At 46.2% G+C, this 17,206-nt stretch overlaps 1 protein-coding gene across 2 annotated transcripts in view; it reads left to right on the top strand.

Annotated features, from left to right (window-relative positions):
- agla (amylo-alpha-1, 6-glucosidase, 4-alpha-glucanotransferase a) overlaps positions 1–17,206 on the top strand; it is a 26,046-nt gene extending 8,840 nt beyond the window's left edge. The window contains exons 8-35 of one of the 2 annotated variants that reach the window (XM_040171240.2): positions 292–418; positions 1,389–1,491; positions 1,823–1,920; positions 2,067–2,206; positions 2,461–2,648; positions 3,563–3,686; positions 4,588–4,751; positions 4,925–5,026; positions 5,173–5,328; positions 5,780–5,930; positions 6,043–6,167; positions 6,245–6,357; positions 6,533–6,667; positions 7,517–7,647; positions 8,202–8,338; positions 10,064–10,197; positions 10,281–10,456; positions 11,160–11,262; positions 11,340–11,463; positions 11,662–11,763; positions 13,140–13,251; positions 13,467–13,602; positions 13,726–13,838; positions 14,066–14,277; positions 14,420–14,517; positions 14,685–14,772; positions 14,946–15,079; positions 15,295–17,206. In XM_040171240.2, coding sequence (XP_040027174.2) covers positions 292–418; positions 1,389–1,491; positions 1,823–1,920; positions 2,067–2,206; positions 2,461–2,648; positions 3,563–3,686; positions 4,588–4,751; positions 4,925–5,026; positions 5,173–5,328; positions 5,780–5,930; positions 6,043–6,167; positions 6,245–6,357; positions 6,533–6,667; positions 7,517–7,647; positions 8,202–8,338; positions 10,064–10,197; positions 10,281–10,456; positions 11,160–11,262; positions 11,340–11,463; positions 11,662–11,763; positions 13,140–13,251; positions 13,467–13,602; positions 13,726–13,838; positions 14,066–14,277; positions 14,420–14,517; positions 14,685–14,772; positions 14,946–15,079; positions 15,295–15,412 — 3,644 coding nt within the window. In that variant the 3' untranslated portion in view covers positions 15,413–17,206. Of the gene's footprint in view, positions 1–291; positions 419–1,388; positions 1,492–1,822; positions 1,921–2,066; positions 2,207–2,460; positions 2,649–3,206; positions 3,331–3,562; positions 3,687–4,587; positions 4,752–4,924; positions 5,027–5,172; positions 5,329–5,779; positions 5,931–6,042; positions 6,168–6,244; positions 6,358–6,532; positions 6,668–7,516; positions 7,648–8,201; positions 8,339–10,063; positions 10,198–10,280; positions 10,457–11,159; positions 11,263–11,339; positions 11,464–11,661; positions 11,764–13,139; positions 13,252–13,466; positions 13,603–13,725; positions 13,839–14,065; positions 14,278–14,419; positions 14,518–14,684; positions 14,773–14,945; positions 15,080–15,294 lie in introns of both variants that reach the window. The other variant, XM_040171241.2, reaches the window with a different exon arrangement.

Raw genomic sequence — 17,206 nt, 5'->3', positions numbered from 1 at the left:
ATTCAAAGGGTAGAAAAAAATGCTCTAAGCACAGAACCTTGTGGAACTCAGCATTTTATTAATGGCTTCGAATGGTCTTACATTGAAAATGTCATTTCTGTGTCAATATATCAACCCACAAATGTAGTCCTCATGACGGATACATTACACTTACAGATACAGATGTTGTATTGTGTCAAAAGAATTCCAAACATGGACTGAATCCTTCACTGTTCAGTGACAGCTTATTGAGGCTGAATCCATCTCATAGAAAGCTGCTGGTGTGCTAATTTTGCATGGATGTGTTTTTAGGCTCCAAGCAGGACCGGATTGGGACCGGGAGGAAGCAGGACCTGAGGATCATTCAGGACCCAAATTACCAACGTTTTGGTAGCACAGTGGACCTGGACTCTGCTCTGGAGACCTTTGTACCACACAGGTCTGACCCAAACGTCGAGCTGCAGCAGTTATTGTTCAACTTTTAATATAAGTGTTCGCGTTTCTTTGAGTTGCTGATTTGACATTTCAATGTCAGTTGTCACGGTGTGGTTCACTTCCTGTCTTATTTCTATCAGGGTTGGGGGTGGAAGGCAGGACTCAAACGCAGACTTTTCCAAAACAAAAGACTTTAATAATCAAAAGGTCCAAAATCCAAAAGGCCAAGGGGCAAAAACACACAGGCAAGAACCTACGGAGGCGAAAGACAAGAACAGGACATGCGTGGCAAAAGACAATCACGCGACCAGTGACACAAGAGACACATGGCTTAAATACACAAGGGAGGTGCAGGTGATTGGACACAGGTGGAAACTATTAGACGAACACAGGGGATGACGAGACAAGGCAGGATGTGAAGTTACCCGGGGACACGAGTGGCAGAAAACTACAAAATAAGACAGGAAGTGAACCACACCGTGACAGTCAGTGCTGAGAGGTTCAACAAAAATAACACCAGCTAACTTCTGCAGCAGCCAAGCACTTGTTTCAGGTTGCTGCAACAGAAAATATTGTCAGTTTTGTGTGACATTATATATTGAGTAATTAAACATAAAATGCAGTTCAAACATCAGCTCAATTCTGAAAATGTGACGTGCACAGATCGCGTGTTGCACAGGCTGTGAAGCATAGATTTCTGTCTCATGTAATATGGCGGGATACTTGGCCTGCCAAGAATTAAGAAATTCCATTTTTGCGTTCAAGCTTTGTTATTTTGTGGCCCTATTTACCATGGTTAGGGGCCAATTTCTCCTAATTGTTACCTACGGTGACTGTTGGACTGTTTCCTGTTAGTTTTATTATTTATTGAAATTGAAATCTGAATGTGGTTGTTTTACTGACAACAGCCCTTGCTTCTGTGAAGTGATGAATGCACATGTATTTATGGATGTAGCACTGCCGTCTCTCTATAGCTCCTCCCCACACCACATCGAGGAGTGCTGTGGTTGGCTGAGACAGAAATTGAACGAGCTAAATGAAGAACAGTACAACATAATGCGGCAGCATCAGGAGCAGGTAAGCCAGTGTAAAATGTACCAGTTTACTGCTATATGATAAAGCAATAAGGTACCAGAGGCCGTACTTTATCCGACAACCCTTGAATCGTAACATTATCGACGTACCGCCTCGAGCACCTTATTGCTTTTATAATACGGTTGCCAGCAACATTATAAATAGTAAGTGAATAACTGCCTTTCAGCACTGAATAGCCACCAAACGTTGTGTGTGTTTTTTACTTTTCTGGCGCACGTCCCCAGTGCAGCGTTCCAGCGGGGAGATTGCATTTAGTCTGGAACCGGAGGCAGGGAGGGTTTACCTGTTCTTTGTGCTCCTTCTCTTCATCAAGGCTGCCAACTGTATTGTGGGAAACGTAGTGTACGAGCGTCTGGCAGAGCACGGCCCCAAGCTTGGTCCTGTGAGCGCGGAAAGTCCTCTAGTTACCAGGTGATGAATTTAAAGAAATGGCTTAAGGAGACAGAAAATGAAAGATACAATAGAAAAGTGAAGAGTACTTCGTATCCGATGACACGGACGTGAGGTTCGCGACGGGCTAAAGTGTTGTTGGGTGTCTGTTTTTATCCGCGTCTCAGGTACTTCACCTTCCCCTATCGGGACATGACTCTGGAGCAGGAGATGCAGCTGCTGGACCAGCCAGACAAGACGTGTCATTTCCTGGCTCACAACGGTTGGGTGATGGGAGACGATCCGCTGCGCAACTTTGCCGAACCAGGTTGATAAATTCAACTTTTTACCAAACCGTCAGGTACAGAAACTATAAGAACTAACAATAACTAATAAATAAACACACGCTGCAACGAGGTCACTCCTGCCACGGACCATGACTTTTATTCTGAAATAAAGGACGTTTGAATGTCCATAATCGGGACCTGAGAATCTCAAAGGAAAACCCTGTAAGCAATCTGTCGGTTGTACGTTTCGAATAGCGGTTCCTTGATGGAGTACTGCTGTGTCCCTGCCACATAGGCTCCCATGTGTATGTGCGTCGGGAGCTGGTCTGCTGGGGGGACAGCGTCAAACTCCGCTACGGCAATGGGCCTGAGGACTGCCCGTACCTGTGGGCCCACATGCAGAAGTACACGGAAATCACTGCCACGTATTTCCATGGAGTCCGATTGGACAACTGCCACTCTACACCCCTGCACGTGGCCGAGGTATGTCCTCTTTCCTCACCAGTCGTTCATGGTTCATCCGGTTCAGGGATGATACATGAGGGCCAATAGCCCAAAGTTCTTTTTACAACTACGAGAAATAAACTCGTGCTCATTCCCGTGTGGTGTTGTGTCTCGTCCGTATTTTAACATACGCAATGCTTTCGTGATTATTAGTTCCGGTACTTTCTTACTATTTTCAGCCCTTCTTCTGAATATATTCATGCTCCAATAGAAGCCAGTATTTTATGGCACGTTAACGATTGATAAGGGCCATTCCTGTTGGTCTGAAGGAGAAGCTAAACCCCCAGTAGCAGTAATCCCACTGTGGACCCCTGTAGGTCAGGTAGAATTACAGGGAAGCAACCTTAGTTGATTAAGTGTTTACCTGAGGACAGAATGAGCTCAGTGGCATTTACAAATGGTAGAAGTGTGCCGTCAATGAGTTCCTCCCAGGCCGAGCCTTAGTGTGTTCAAATGTACGTGCACAGTGTACATGAGTGTTAACAGCACGCCTTTCTCTTCTCCCTGTCTGTGATGCTGCTGTCTTGTCTTGTCTAGGCCATGTTAGATGCAGCCAGAGCGGTCAATCCCAATCTGTATGTGATAGCCGAACTGTTTACAGGCAGCGAGCTCCTTGACAATGTGTTTGTTAACCGGCTGGGAATCGGCAGCCTCATACGAGGTACATCTCTTCCGCATGGACTAACGTGTTTTTTTTCTTCTTTCTTCTCTCTTCTCCCCCGTCCCCCGTCCCCCGTCCCCTGTCTCCTCCTCTGGTGACTGCATGTTGTGCTTCCTTGGCCTGATACCAACTGGCTGCATTCCCTCCACAATCCTCTCCTCTTCCTCCTCTGCGTCCTTTCCTGTGTTGCTCTGCCTTGTTGTTGGCGTGTTGCCTTGCTGTCGTTGATCAGTACATGCTGGACGCGGCCCGAACGGCTCGTCCTAACCTGTATGTCGTGGCTGAACTGTTCACCGGCAGTGAGGACCTGGATAACGTCTTTGTGACCAAGCTAGGGATCACTTCGCTCATACGAGGTACAGCCCTTTATGTGATTGAAGTGGACACGCCCACATTCCTCTGTTGGCGTTCAGAGCCTCTTGTCATCTGTTGTCTGATGCTAATGACTGTGAGAGTTGTGTCATAGGATTCATACTCGTCGAACCCTTCAGTCAGCAATAGTTCCCTTTGGATTATGTTTCCCTTCTCATTTTTATTTGGAATTCATCAACTGTCCGTGGATTTAAACACAATTCCCAAAAGTGAAATATCAATCAACATTCCAGTATTAGATGTTACTGCTGATATAATATCAGACATGTCGCTGAATCTTAAAAGGTAAAATAAAGAATGTTTTGTCCGTTGCCTCTCAAAGGCAAAGCTCCTGCATGCCAGAGATCAGTGGAGCCCAGAATTACTCCACAAGGGTGCTGCATGTGTGCACACATAACTAATGGTATTTTGACACCTCGGTTGCTTGTTTTGTGCTCTTTTAAGTTTGTAACCCCGGAAAATAATGTCAGTGCTGCATCTTGAAGAATATTCCAATTTGTGAAATGTCTCTTGAGGACAAAGGATGGAGGAAGTTTTCCGGAGGAGTTATGAGCCATGTAACCAAATAAGAGACGTGCCACACAGCTGGCAAGGTGTTCAACCAGTTCCTTTATCATGTTCACAGTTCGTGCAGTGAATCCCAATCAGCATGTGGCCGTCTGCCATCCTTCTGACATGATGTACACATATAAATGATAATGTCAGTAAGAACACTCTGCGTTTGTCTCTCGCTTATATAATGGACATTGTGGCAGAGGGAGGAGAGGATGTCCGCTGCCCCGACACCTCTCTCCTCTCCTCTCTCTTTGCCTCCTTCGACGCGAGGTGAGGAAAGGGGTCAAGGAGGCAGGATTGGGAAATAAGAAAGAACCCTTGTGTTGTCAGAGGCCATGTCAGCTGGTGACAGCCACGAGGAGGGCCGGCTGGTCCATCGTTACGGGGGCGAGCCGGTCGGAGCGTTTGTTCAGCCGAGTCTCCGCCCGCTAATGCCTGCCATCGCCCATGCCATGTTTCTGGATGTAACCCATGACAACGAGTGTCCCATACAGGTGAGCCTCTGTCAGGGTCGATTGACTGACCATTTGCTTTGTATGCATTCATTTTACATTTAAAATAGTTTTTTTTAGAGCTTACAATGTAGTTGTTGTGACTATTACCTGATACACCTGCCGTAAGATGCAGCAGCCTCAGTGATGCTCAGCAATCTCTGTGTTTGATACAGCTGCGCTCAGCACTGGACTCCCTCCCCAGCGCTGCTATGGTGTCTATGGCCTGCTGTGCTACTGGCTCCACCCGAGGATATGATGAGCTAGTGCCACATCAGGTACATACACTCACGCGCAGGATATCAAATGTCATGGCTTGTTTATAAAACAATTTCATCAATATTGCCTTCAGGCTTATTCATAAACAGCATGTTGCATGTCTTTATTAATTTGTGTGTGTGCGTTCATGCTTGTGTTTGTGTAGATCTCTGTGGTAAAGGAGGAGCGTTTCTACCCCAAGTGGAACCCCTCGGCTCCGCCCACCTCCGCCGATGAGGTCGGACTCCAGACGGGCATCATAGCTGGGAAATTGGCCCTCAACAAGCTGCACCAGGAACTGGCATTGCAGGGATTCCTACAGGTAGCACACATCCGACCTGCACACGCCCGCCGTCCTCGCACAAGATGTAACGCAAACTCGATGTACGGTGTGTCCTCGGTATGTCGGGAAAGAGACAAAGGTCCTTTGGAAAGTCTTATTAACAATGTTTCAGAGACCATAGCACTAACGACATCAATGACTAAATAATCAAGTCCTTTTTCAAATGCGAAGCAACAGAAAAACTGCCCATCTCTGATTGTGGATGCAAATATGAAATAAATTGTGTCATGACAGACTAGGAGTGCACGCTGCCAGCTGGAATGAATTACAATGCTAAAAATGCATAAAGCGTAAAGAACAGATACTGGTTCGTAAAACGGGGAGAGTTCAAAGCTTCATTACCAATGAAGCTAAGACTAAAGTCTGCATGGTGGACCAGGAAAGCTCACTTATTGGTTGATAACTGGTCCAAGTTTGTTTTCCTCTGCAGGTGTTTGTGGACCAGGTTGATGCGGATATCGTCGCAGTGACTCGACACTGTCCCAGCACCCACCAGTCGGTGGTGGTGGTGTGCAGGACCGCCTTCCAGAACCCCAAAACCCACCAGTATGACACCAATGTCCCACCCATGTTCATACCTGGTAGGACAATATCCCCTTTTAAAGCAAAAATGTTTCTAGATATTTTTGTCTTTTTAGTGTGAGTGGGTCTTGATGATTTGATCAGAGTATCTCTCTCCGTTTCTCTCTCAAGGGAAGATTGAGGAAGTGGTTCTGGAGGCCCGGACTGTTGAAAGGCTGGCAGGGAGCTATAAGAAGGATGACCACTACATCAACGGCATGCCAGAATACACCGTGGACATAAAGGAGCATATATCGGTAAATAATGCCTCCATAATACTCCATAATACTTGCATATCAATACATTTTCTCATAGTGTATATATTTGCATATAGTTACAGGAGAGTACAATGGTGAAAAAAGCAGGTGAGACATCTAAAGGTCCATCCGAGTATGTGCAGGAGATCACCTTTCAAAAGTTGACACCTGGCAGCGTCATCGCATTCAGGTGAACCACACACACGCGTGCGCGCACACGCGCACACACACACACATTCAGCGGCACACATGTGTAATCGTTGCATAATCATTTCGTTTCTGAATCACTCCTTGCAGGGTTCATATATGCATTTTGCCTTTAAATCTGTTTTTAATCATAGATTCTGTGAATTTCTTCCTCATAGGGTTAGTTTGGACCCCAAGGCCCAGAAATTGGCGGGGAGGCTGAGGTATTATCTGACCCAGTTCAGCCCGAAGTACAGGAAAGGCAGTGTAGCAGAGGACGACCCCCCAGCAGCACTGCGGAAGCCCCTGGCACAGTGAGGACTCATGCACACACAGACTCCAATCAGATCATCTCTGTCGAGGGTATTGAACTTTGTTGTTCGGTACCCAAGTCAAGTGATTGACATATGTGTGGTGGTCAGCACTGTCCCCTCACAGCAAGAAGGTCCTGGGTTCGACTCCGCCCAGTGGCCTTTCTGTGTGGTCTGCATGTTCTCCCCGTGTCTGCGTGGCTTCTCTCCGGTACTCCTAACACCTGCTCATGTTGTTCATAAAAACAGTTTGTCAGGTGTGAACTTTAAATGCACTTTGTTGTACAGGAATTATTCAAATAGAGCAGATCAGAAATCTCCATTTTCAACCAATGACACCAGCGTGCCGCCAAGCTAGTTTACTCTCATGACATTCTGGTTTGGCAGTTCAGGGTCTCCTCCAGCATCGTGGATGTAACCTCAAACCAGATGCTGCAGAGCTTTGACTGATCTTTTAACATTTCCGAGCTCGTCTGCAGTGCACAGGCTGACGGCCGGAGCATTTTGAAAAAAGCTAACCCTAATGAGACGATTATTTTATTTATTCAAGGGCTCTCCTCAGTACTCCTCCCACTTACTGACACCCCGCACGGATGCAGCTGAATGCTTGCCCTCAGATCTATTGCTGCTGGCTGGATATCCTGAAACCCAGCAAGTAAGACCCCCACTTATTAGGCCGATCCCAGCCGACTAAAGGGGAGCGCAGGGTACACAGGGAGAACATGCAAACTCTACAAAGAGCTGTGAGCTAAACAGTTGTAACCACGTGCCGCCGCTAGATGAAGGGTGGTATGAAAAAAGGAGCTGTACATTATTTCATGTGGTACATTGTGACGCGTGTGTGTTTCACAGGCTGATGTCCAAGTTGACGTTAGCAGACTTGAACATCCTGCTGTTCCGCTGTGACGCCGAAGAACAGGAGGATGGTGGAGGCTGTTACAGCATCCCAGGATGGGAGAGCCTCAAATATGCTGGACTACAAGGTAGTTACACACAGTTGGGCTGAGGACAGAACATGGAAACATTCTGTGTCGCTTCAGATTGCTGTTGAGACCAGTCTGAGAACAAAGTCTGAGAACTAATCATTTTTTACTCACACAAATTAACGGTTGCAGTATGTTTGTTTTTCCCCAAATATCAACATGAATGCTTCTAAAGAGATGGAAAACACTCGTATGGCAACATCATTGCATCGTTTACAACCTTTCAAAATGAACAAGAATTCTAATGTATCTTTTTAACATTTTAGCATTAACATAATAACATTTTTTATTTTATTTCAAAAAATATTTGCATTTGTCATTTATGTTTTGTAAGCTGCCAAGTGTAAGGATGTTTAACAAGTCAATATCACTCCCAGATATAAAATAAAACTGCACACGTTTGTTTTTCCGGAGTTGGAAGTGGAGCAACTCCCTTCAAGCCGTGTTGAAGTATTGAAGTTACCGCGGCATATTCGCACGGATATTTGACCTCTGTATTTTGACACATTCCTGACCCCGAATGACTGCGTGGGTCTGCCGTTGCGTCTCTCCAGGTCTGATGTCCGTGCTGGCCGATGTCCGTCCCAACAATGACCTGGGCCATCCCGTGTGTGACAACCTGAGGCAGGGGGACTGGCTGATCGACTTTGTCTCCAGCAGACTGGTGCACAGAGAGGGACCTCTGGCCCAGGTGAGGCTTGTTTCTACTCCCATTCAGATGTTTTTTTCTTGCCACGGTTTCTAAGATAACTGACATTCCATTACAAATAAGTTCAGTGCTCAAATTATGTATTTGTCTTACTTATTCAACAAAGTGGTTTATACAACGAAAGCTGAAAATGTGCGAAAGTATGTGAACCATTTCAATTAGTACATATTGCAGCATTTACTTCAACCAAGCGTCTCCTGTAACCTCTGTGAGTCTCTCGCCTCAGCTGTTGGAGTTTGGCCACCTCCTCCTTGCAGAGCTCAGTTGAGAGAGGTGACATCTGGCATGTACCGCCCGCTTCAGGTCCAGCCACAACATTTCTATTGTATTGAGGTCTGGATTTTACTCGCCCAATCCAGAGTACGGATGCTCTTTTTTTTTTCTTTTTTTTTTTTTTTTTAAGCCATTCCTTGGTGGTTCTGTTTGGGTTCTAGTCTGGTGGCCAGACTCATTTTCGGCCAAGCTTCAACTCCCTGACTGATGGGCAGAGATTCTGATCAAGAATTCATGTTTCCCTAGATGATATTGAGCCGTCATGTCATTTAGCTGATGCTTTTATCCAAAGCGACTTACAATAAATGCATCCAACCGTAGGGATACAAACCCAGAAGAACAAGAAACGAGAAAGTGCACTTTCATTAAATAAGCCAATTTACAATTTGCTAGACATAAGTGACACTACAATTTGTTAGTTGTTTAGTTTGCAGCGGAAGATGTGAAGGCTCTCTGCGGTCCTGGTGTCTTCAGAGAGCTCGTTCCACCATTTCAGAGCAGGACAGTAAAGAGTCGTGATCTAGTCGAGTGTTTTGCTTTTGCTTTTCCTGGAAAGAGAAGTAGTTCAGTCTTGTCGGGGTTGATTTTCAGATGGTGAGCGGACATCCACTGAGAGATGTCAGTCAGACAGGCAGAGATCCGTTTTGAATGATTGTAGACACATACATTTACCCCGGATGCTGCCAGAGAGGTCTTAACCTGACGTATTATTCTTCTGGTGCTTCTCGGTGATCGTCTTGATGGCCGTCCAATTCTAGTCAGAGTCCTAGATCTGTCCTCGGATATCTCCGTCGCATCGTTTCACTACAGTAGTTTGTTTGGTTTCCTCTCCCTTTTAATCTGGATTGCAAGACCCTTTTCCTAAGGATGTCTCGTTTGATTGGTTTGCTTAATTGACTAAGCACCCAGAGATGTTTTACCTGAATCTTTTGCCTACTTCACCCTACATTTCATATCATCATAAAACAAGAGAAAACTTCTGCAGGGGTTCACATACTTTCAAGCAGTCCTGTGTGTGTGTGTGTGTATATATATATCTATATACAAGCCTCCACCTACCAACCATTCCCTCAAGTGTCACTCGTGTGTATATAAGTATAATGATTTCTCATTTTACTTCACTATTTGTCTTTTAGTTAATAGTTACGGTTTATGTGTGTTTCTATGCATACAGTATGTAGTATTTGGTATATGATATTCTATTTTTGCCTATCTGCATCTGTTTGCATACTTGTTACCCTTGTTATCTCTTGAACCTCCACTGCTGATGCACTATTGTCATTAGACAGGATTATGTATGTTTTGAATGTTTGGTCCGCTAGTATAACATGGACAGAATTCGTGCGACTGTAGCTTTTGGCTACATAGTTAATGTGCACATCCCTGAAGCTGACGTTGGAACAGATGACGCATTGTAACACTGCGTGTCTACAGGTGGGTCAGTGGTTGGCAGCTATGTTTACCTACTTGAAACACATCCCACGCTACCTGATTCCCTGTTACTTTGATGCCATCCTGGTGTCAACCTACACTACAGCCCTGGACGCAGCGCACAAACTCATGTCCAGGTAGGACATTCTATTCTTTGGATCTGACGTTCTGTTGCATTTAGTGAAATGCTGAACTCGTTTCCCTCTCCTATTCCACGCAGTTTCATCCAGAATGGCTCCAGCTTTGTGCGTTACCTGGCGCTGGGCTCAGTTCAAATGTGTGGTGTTGGCCGGCTGCCTGCCCTGCCTCCTCTTTCCGCTCGGATCGAGGACATTCCCTATCGCATCAGTCCAATCACTGGCCAGAAGGAGCAGTGCTGCGTCTCATTGGCTGCAGGTAATTGTGGCTCTGGATAAAATGAAGACCAAGTATGGGATACTGCTGTCATTTGTGTACAGGTTGTAAAGCTCTTTGAGGATAAATTGTAATTTTGTGCTATAGAAAACCAATTGAAATCTTTGGCCTTCCTCTCTCCTCCCAGCTGTATCAGCTATCGAGCAGGAACCGAGCCTGCTGATCATTACCTACAACCGCCGTAGCTTTGGCATTAGACAATATGTCGCAGTTAGCAAGCAAACCGCACCTAGCTATGTGGCAAGATGCATAACGACATCCTTCAAGCGTGTGAAAGAACATTGATTTTGCCAGATGTGCCGTGGCCAAACAGGCCAAAACGTTTTGTTCTGTTCTGACCAGAGCACCTTGTTCCACATGTTTGCTGCGTCCCTCACATGGCAGGTGGCAAACTCCAACTGGATTTCTTATGGTTTCCTTTTGACACCAGTTGAAGTCCTGTTTACTCATGAAAGACATATAATATTTGACATTCCTTGAATGAACTAACTGATACACTAACTGATATTGGGGGGTCAACGTGGCGCAGGGAACCGCAATGTTGGCAGTTCCAGCCCCGGCTGCTCCATGTCCCGTGTCGAAGTGTCCCTTAGCAAGACACCTAACCCCTAATTGTAAAAAGCCATGGGTTAAAAATGCAATGTATGTTGCATTAAATGACCTGTAATGTAATGATATTCTCTAGGTCTTCCTCACTTCTCTTCTGGGATTTTCCGTTGCTGGGGCAGAGACACCTTCATCGCTCTCAGAGGACTGCTGCTGCTCACTGGGAGACACACAGAGGCTCGGTACGCACAACATGCGCGGGTGCACTTTAGTTGCCAAACACTATACAGTTAACCGCTCTTTGTTACGGTCTCCATAGTAACATCATCCTGGCTTTTGCGGGAACGTTGCGTCACGGTTTGATCCCCAACCTGCTGGGTGAGGGTCGCTGTGCGAGATACAACTGCCGTGATGCTGTGTGGTGGTGGCTGCAGTGCATCCAGGTACGATGCATTTACAAATTTAACGGAGCTCAGCTGTCTGTATCAGAGGAGGTTCCTGAGTTTACAAAAGTGAATTAACCTCATTGTTCAAATAAACGGGTGAGGAAAGTGATATGTTTTTGCATAGATAGATGTACTACATTAAGCTTTACTGTATTGTAATGTTATACCTACTATTTGCTTTTGTTCTTTGTTCAGGACTACGCTACCCACGTTCCTCAAGGGCATGAAATCCTTCGCTGTCCTGTCACACGCATGTACCCGACTGATGACTGTGAACCCAAGACCCCTGGAGAGGTGGTACGTACAACTTTCATTGGGATTTGATGTAATGGACCAACCCACACGACATCTGTGGTGAGTCCATATGACACGCCATCGACTGTAAACCCGCTCCTAACGATCTGGTGCTACCAATTGCCTTCACAAGTCACATAATTAGTAGATGGGGTCCACCTGTCTGCAATTTTAATCTCAGTATAAGTATAATATTTTCTGTGAAGGCCTTTACTTACTGAACAAAGAGCATCATGAAGAACAAGGAGCTGACCTGACAAATCAGGGATACAGTTGAAGCTTAGTATGAAGCAGAGTCAGCTTGTGAATCTCAAGCTTTACACATTTCACAAAGCACCGTGAACTCCATCATCAAAAAATGGGAAAAAAAACGCTAACCTACCAAGAGACGGCCGTCCAACCAAAATGACCAGGCGGACAAGGAGAGAATGAATCCGAACAGTAATCAAGAGGAACTCTGGAGGAGCTGCAAAGATCCACAGCCGAGGGGGAGAATCTGGCCTTTATGGAAGAGCGGCAAGAAGAAAGCTGCTGTTGAAAATAAACCATGAGACATTCCGTTTGGAGTTCAACACAAGCCACGTCACAGAGAGAGACACAGCAAACATGTGGAAGAAGGCGCTCTGCTCAGAAGGGACCAAAATGGAACTTTTTGGCGTCAATGCCAAACGCTGTGTGCAGGAAACACAACACTCACCACCCGGAGCACAACATGCCAACGGGGACACACGGTAGCATCATGCTGTGGGGATGCTTCTCTTCAGCAGCTACAGGCAAACTAGTCTGAACTGAGGGAAAGATGGAGCGAGCCAAATGCAGGACAATCCTTGAAGAAAGTCTGATGCAGTCTACAAAAGACTTGAGCCTGGGGGCGGGGCTTCATCTTCCAGCAGGTCAATGAGCCTAAACATACAGCCAGAGCTACAATGGAATGGTTTACATCAAAGCATGTTAAGGTTTTAAAGTGGACCGGCCAACGAAAACACCTCAATCCAATTGAGGGTCTATGGAAAGATTTTAAAAAGTGCTGTTCGAACGGTCTCCATCCAATCTGACTGAGCTCTTTTGCCAAGAAGGACGGAAAAAAGCATTTCTGCAAAGTTGGTGGACACTTGCAGCGAAAGGGGATTCTACCAAGTATTCACTCAGGGGGGTGAATACTTAAGCATCCCACAGATGCCATTCTTTGTTGTCATTATTGTTTGTGTCACAATAAAGAGTATTTTGCACCTTCAAGGTACTGTGCATGTTGCGTCAAATTGGGGGGGAAAAAAGTATATTTTAATATGAGTAAAAAAGTCCAAGGCGGGTGAATCCTAATGCAAGGCACTATGTAGATATAGATGCATATATTCACGTGTGTGTCTGTGTGTGCGCAGGAGCAGCCGCTGTATGATGTAATCCAGGAGGCTCTGCAGCGCCACCTAGAGGGAATTTCCTACAGAGAGAGAAATGCTGGACCCCAAATAGACCAGCACATGAGAGATGAAGGTAGGAGAGTGTGTGAGCGGGACGCTGCAGATTTCTAACATTTTGCTGGTCCGTTCTGAATATAATTGAGGCTCAGCGTCCGTCTGGGCTTCCATGCGTGCGCTTTTCCCCATCCACGCTCTTTCCCAGCGGGACGAGATAATGCCCCAGAAGCCAAAACCCAACGCCTCAAACTGCTCGCCAATACTCATCGGAGCTCCTCCCTCTCTCTGCAGGGTTCCACGTGGTTGCTAAGGTGGATCCAGCCACTGGTTTCGTGGCTGGAGGAAACCGCTTTAACTGTGGCACGTGGATGGACAAAATGGGAGAAAGTGACAGAGCGAAGAACAAAGGCATGCCTGCTACTCCAAGGTACCGCCCGCTGATCCCACATCCCTCTGCTGTGAGGGGGGGCTCCGTTTCACTGCATCATGTTTGTTTTTGAGGAAAATGACGGAACAGAATTTGTTTTCTGTATCTTTGCTTTCTGTGCAGAGATGGAGCAGCAGTGGAGATAGTTGGTCTCAGTAAGTCAGCTGTTCGTTGGGTGCTGGAGCTACACGCCAAAGGACTGTTCCCTTACGATGGGGCGACAGTCAAGAGAGAGGGTGAGAGACACACACACGCGCACACGCACGCGCAGTGCGTGGTCTTGCATCGGAGCCTCTATCCTCTGACTGTGTTTATGAAGGTTGACAGTTCTTTGAGTGGTCAGAAGCTCCATATAAACTGACCATCTTCTGACAGATGTTCCACGAGTATTTTCAGATGAAGAAACATTCTCGCACTCGTATGGAAGTACAGCACTTATGTGTAACGAACACTTGCGTTCCAGCTACACAGGTCTTCATCTCGTACCTCCAGTGGAACCAGCAGCTCCAGCAGTCCTTTGAGGCAGGTTACTGGGTGTCTGGAGACCCTCAGGATCCCAATGAAAAGCACCCTGATCTGGTGCATAAAAAAGGCATCTATAAGGACAGCTACGGCGCCTCCAGCCCCTGGTGTGACTACCAGCTGAGACCCAACTTCACTATTGCCATGGTGGTGGTAAGTAGATGCGCTGAAACTGCCACTACGTTAAGGCTGTGTATCCTCACACGCCGTACACACTGAATACCCTGTAGCTGCGTGTGCGGTGTTTTGACCGCCATGGTGATTGGCTGCTTCACGCGATCTCTGTGTTTTAAAGTCCCCAGAGCTGTTTACGGTGAAGAGAGCCTGGGAGGCTCTTGAGGTGGCTGAGAAGAAACTACTGGGACCACTGGGAATGAAGACACTTGACCCTGAGTAATACAAATCTTCATACAGTACACAAGAATGTATTTGTTTGTTGATGTGGTAGAACATCGTCCCTGCGGATAAATGCGAGGGAAGGTTTATCTGGGAGGATCCGTAATATTGTTCCCTGCTTAGCTCTTCAGTCTGGTCCTGATGCTGTATTTGGGTTGTCCTAGTGACATGGTGTACTGTGGTGTCTATGACAACGCTCTGGACAACGACAACTACAACCTGGCAAAAGGCTTCAACTATCACCAAGGACCAGTGAGTGTGACCCCCTCCCCCCCCCATGAGTACCAAACACACGCTTGCATACAGCAGTGAGGGGTCCTCAGGACTCACGGATGAACTGATTACATTTGGGAGTTCAAAGGTCACTGTGCCATTACCCGGTAGTTAATATTTATGCGTGTGCGTGTGTGTGTGTGTGTGTGTAGGAGTGGCTGTGGCCGGTCGGCTACTTCCTGCGTGCTAAACTGTACTTTGCCAAGAAGCTGGGAGAAGAGACCTACGCTGAAACGGTCACCATGGTGAAAAACGTTCTGTCGCGGCATTACACCCACATGGAGAGGTAGGACCGTTTCTCCTGATCAAACCTAAATGTCTAACTATCTATTGGCCATTCAAAGCATTTCGTATTGGATGCTTGTCTTGCCTTGTCACATGCTGTTCCGTTTGGAGATTTCTGACCCTGAATAACGCACGTGAAATGAGTAGAAGGGAAACCGACCCATCTGTGATTCTGTATTCAGTTGGTCAACTCTGACCCAGCTCCTTCCTTCTCAGGTCTCCATGGAAGGGCCTCCCGGAGCTCACCAATGAGAATGGCCAGTTCTGCCCATTCAGCTGTGAGACCCAGGCCTGGTCCCTGGCCACTGTGCTGGAGGTCCTCTATGACCTCTAAATCACTTCCTGCTTCGCTGAAGAGAAGGTCACCTCAAACCCACTGCTGGCTTCTTAGTAGAAACAAACCGAACCACATGACCTGTTGTGAAGTTCAATGCTTTTGATTGATCGTGATTCCAAGGTTTCAAACCACCTTATTTACAGTAAACAGAAGTTTTCCTTCCCTTTCTTTCCTCCTTTCCTGCTCCCAGGCCGTTCATTTGAACGTTGCCCGGCCTGCCTTTGAGTATCCTCTGAGGTCGGCCGTCCCAGTCACCTCTGACCTCATGCACTGTAATGACAGCACTGCAGTCACGTCCTCACAGAGACAACATGGGAATGTCTGCAAGTTTAAGGTGCTAAATTCCAAATTCAGGTGCGCTAGAGTTATGTGGAGATGTGGAGGACTAATGTCTACCTGAGCACAGGAAGACGTGTGCGTTGGAACACGAGGTTCCCTCAGCCCTGATTATGCGGTGAATTCGGAATCCAGCACCCGTAATTATTTAATTTGCCCTTTAACTGCCTTGTCGGTGGCCCATTTGAGCTCACACAGAAACCTTTTTCACAGATAAATGGAGCATACTTCCATTATAAGGCATCATTTAGAAGCAGGAGCAGGTCCTGAGCTGATGTGGTGAACGTCTTCTTCCACGTCAACAATCCACACCCTTCAGGTAGAGAACAAAGCATTTGTCTGAGAACGTGTATCTTTGGACAACAGGACCGTTTGTTCCCAGTCAAATGAGCTGGACGTTCATAGACTTTGTACTGTGTTACTGAGTAATTACAAATGCACAGAACGGTCAGAACAATCAATCCGTCCGTCGCTGAAGTGCGAATTGTTTTTAAACCTTTCAGAATAATGTCGTATGAAAATAGTAATTAACTAAATGAAACTGACCCCAGTCACCACAAATTGATTTATTGTACAAATGTATCCTACCTAACTGATAACTAGCTTCTTTTAACCAGAACCCATCCAGGTCATTTTGGTTTGCTCAACCTTGAAAGAAGTTTATTTTAACAAAGGCAACAATGGAAACGGACGTAGATGGTCGTCGTCAGAGTGCAGAGCCACTGACCGGGCTGTTGAATTTGATACGTTGTGTTTTTGTCCGTCATTACACACTTTGACCCTGAGCTACAACTACGAGGCAAGAGGCAGAAAACACGTCTCTAGTTGCCTGGACGTGACAACTCGTACATCCGACCTGTCCTCCTCTGGTACCCTGAACACCTAAAGAGACGAGCTGCAGCACCAGTGTCTAAATGCGCTGCTCAGGGAGAAGAGCAGAGTCTTTATACACAAAGCTGTCTGGCACACGGTCCACGTCTTCCCTACAAGCCTTACCATGCTGTTCAACAATATACAATTCAAGTGTGTATTAATGTTACGACAGCGACTGAGTTGTTTTTGTGTTTCCATTTAACCGTGCTGTAGCTGACACTGCATTTCTCTCACAAAGTAGAACTATAGTGAGTAGAAACACAATAGGAGATACACAATGTGAGGGTTAAGTCGTGCTAAGAGAGGTCACTGTGTGTACTTTTTCACTTGTGTCTTGGACCCCCCCCCCCGCTGGGGGTGATTGATCAACTTAAATCCTAATCAAATTACCATTTTCCCATAATGAAATAATTGAAGTAGTAGAAGAGGACAACGCACGGTGAAGTAAAACCGTATGCGTTAAAGGATCTAATGGATAAATAAAGGACTAACCCTCCCACTGTGAGATGCATGTGTACCTGCCGTGTCATCAGTGTGTCTAATGTTGTTTGTGTATTGTGCTGAATAAACTGTTACATCACA

Source organism: Gasterosteus aculeatus, chromosome 3 (genome assembly GCF_964276395.1).
Source record: "Gasterosteus aculeatus chromosome 3, fGasAcu3.hap1.1, whole genome shotgun sequence".
NCBI lineage: Eukaryota > Metazoa > Chordata > Actinopteri > Perciformes > Gasterosteidae > Gasterosteus > Gasterosteus aculeatus.
The sequence above is the reverse complement of the archived record's forward strand: the minus strand, read 5'-3'. Positions and strand labels throughout refer to the sequence as shown.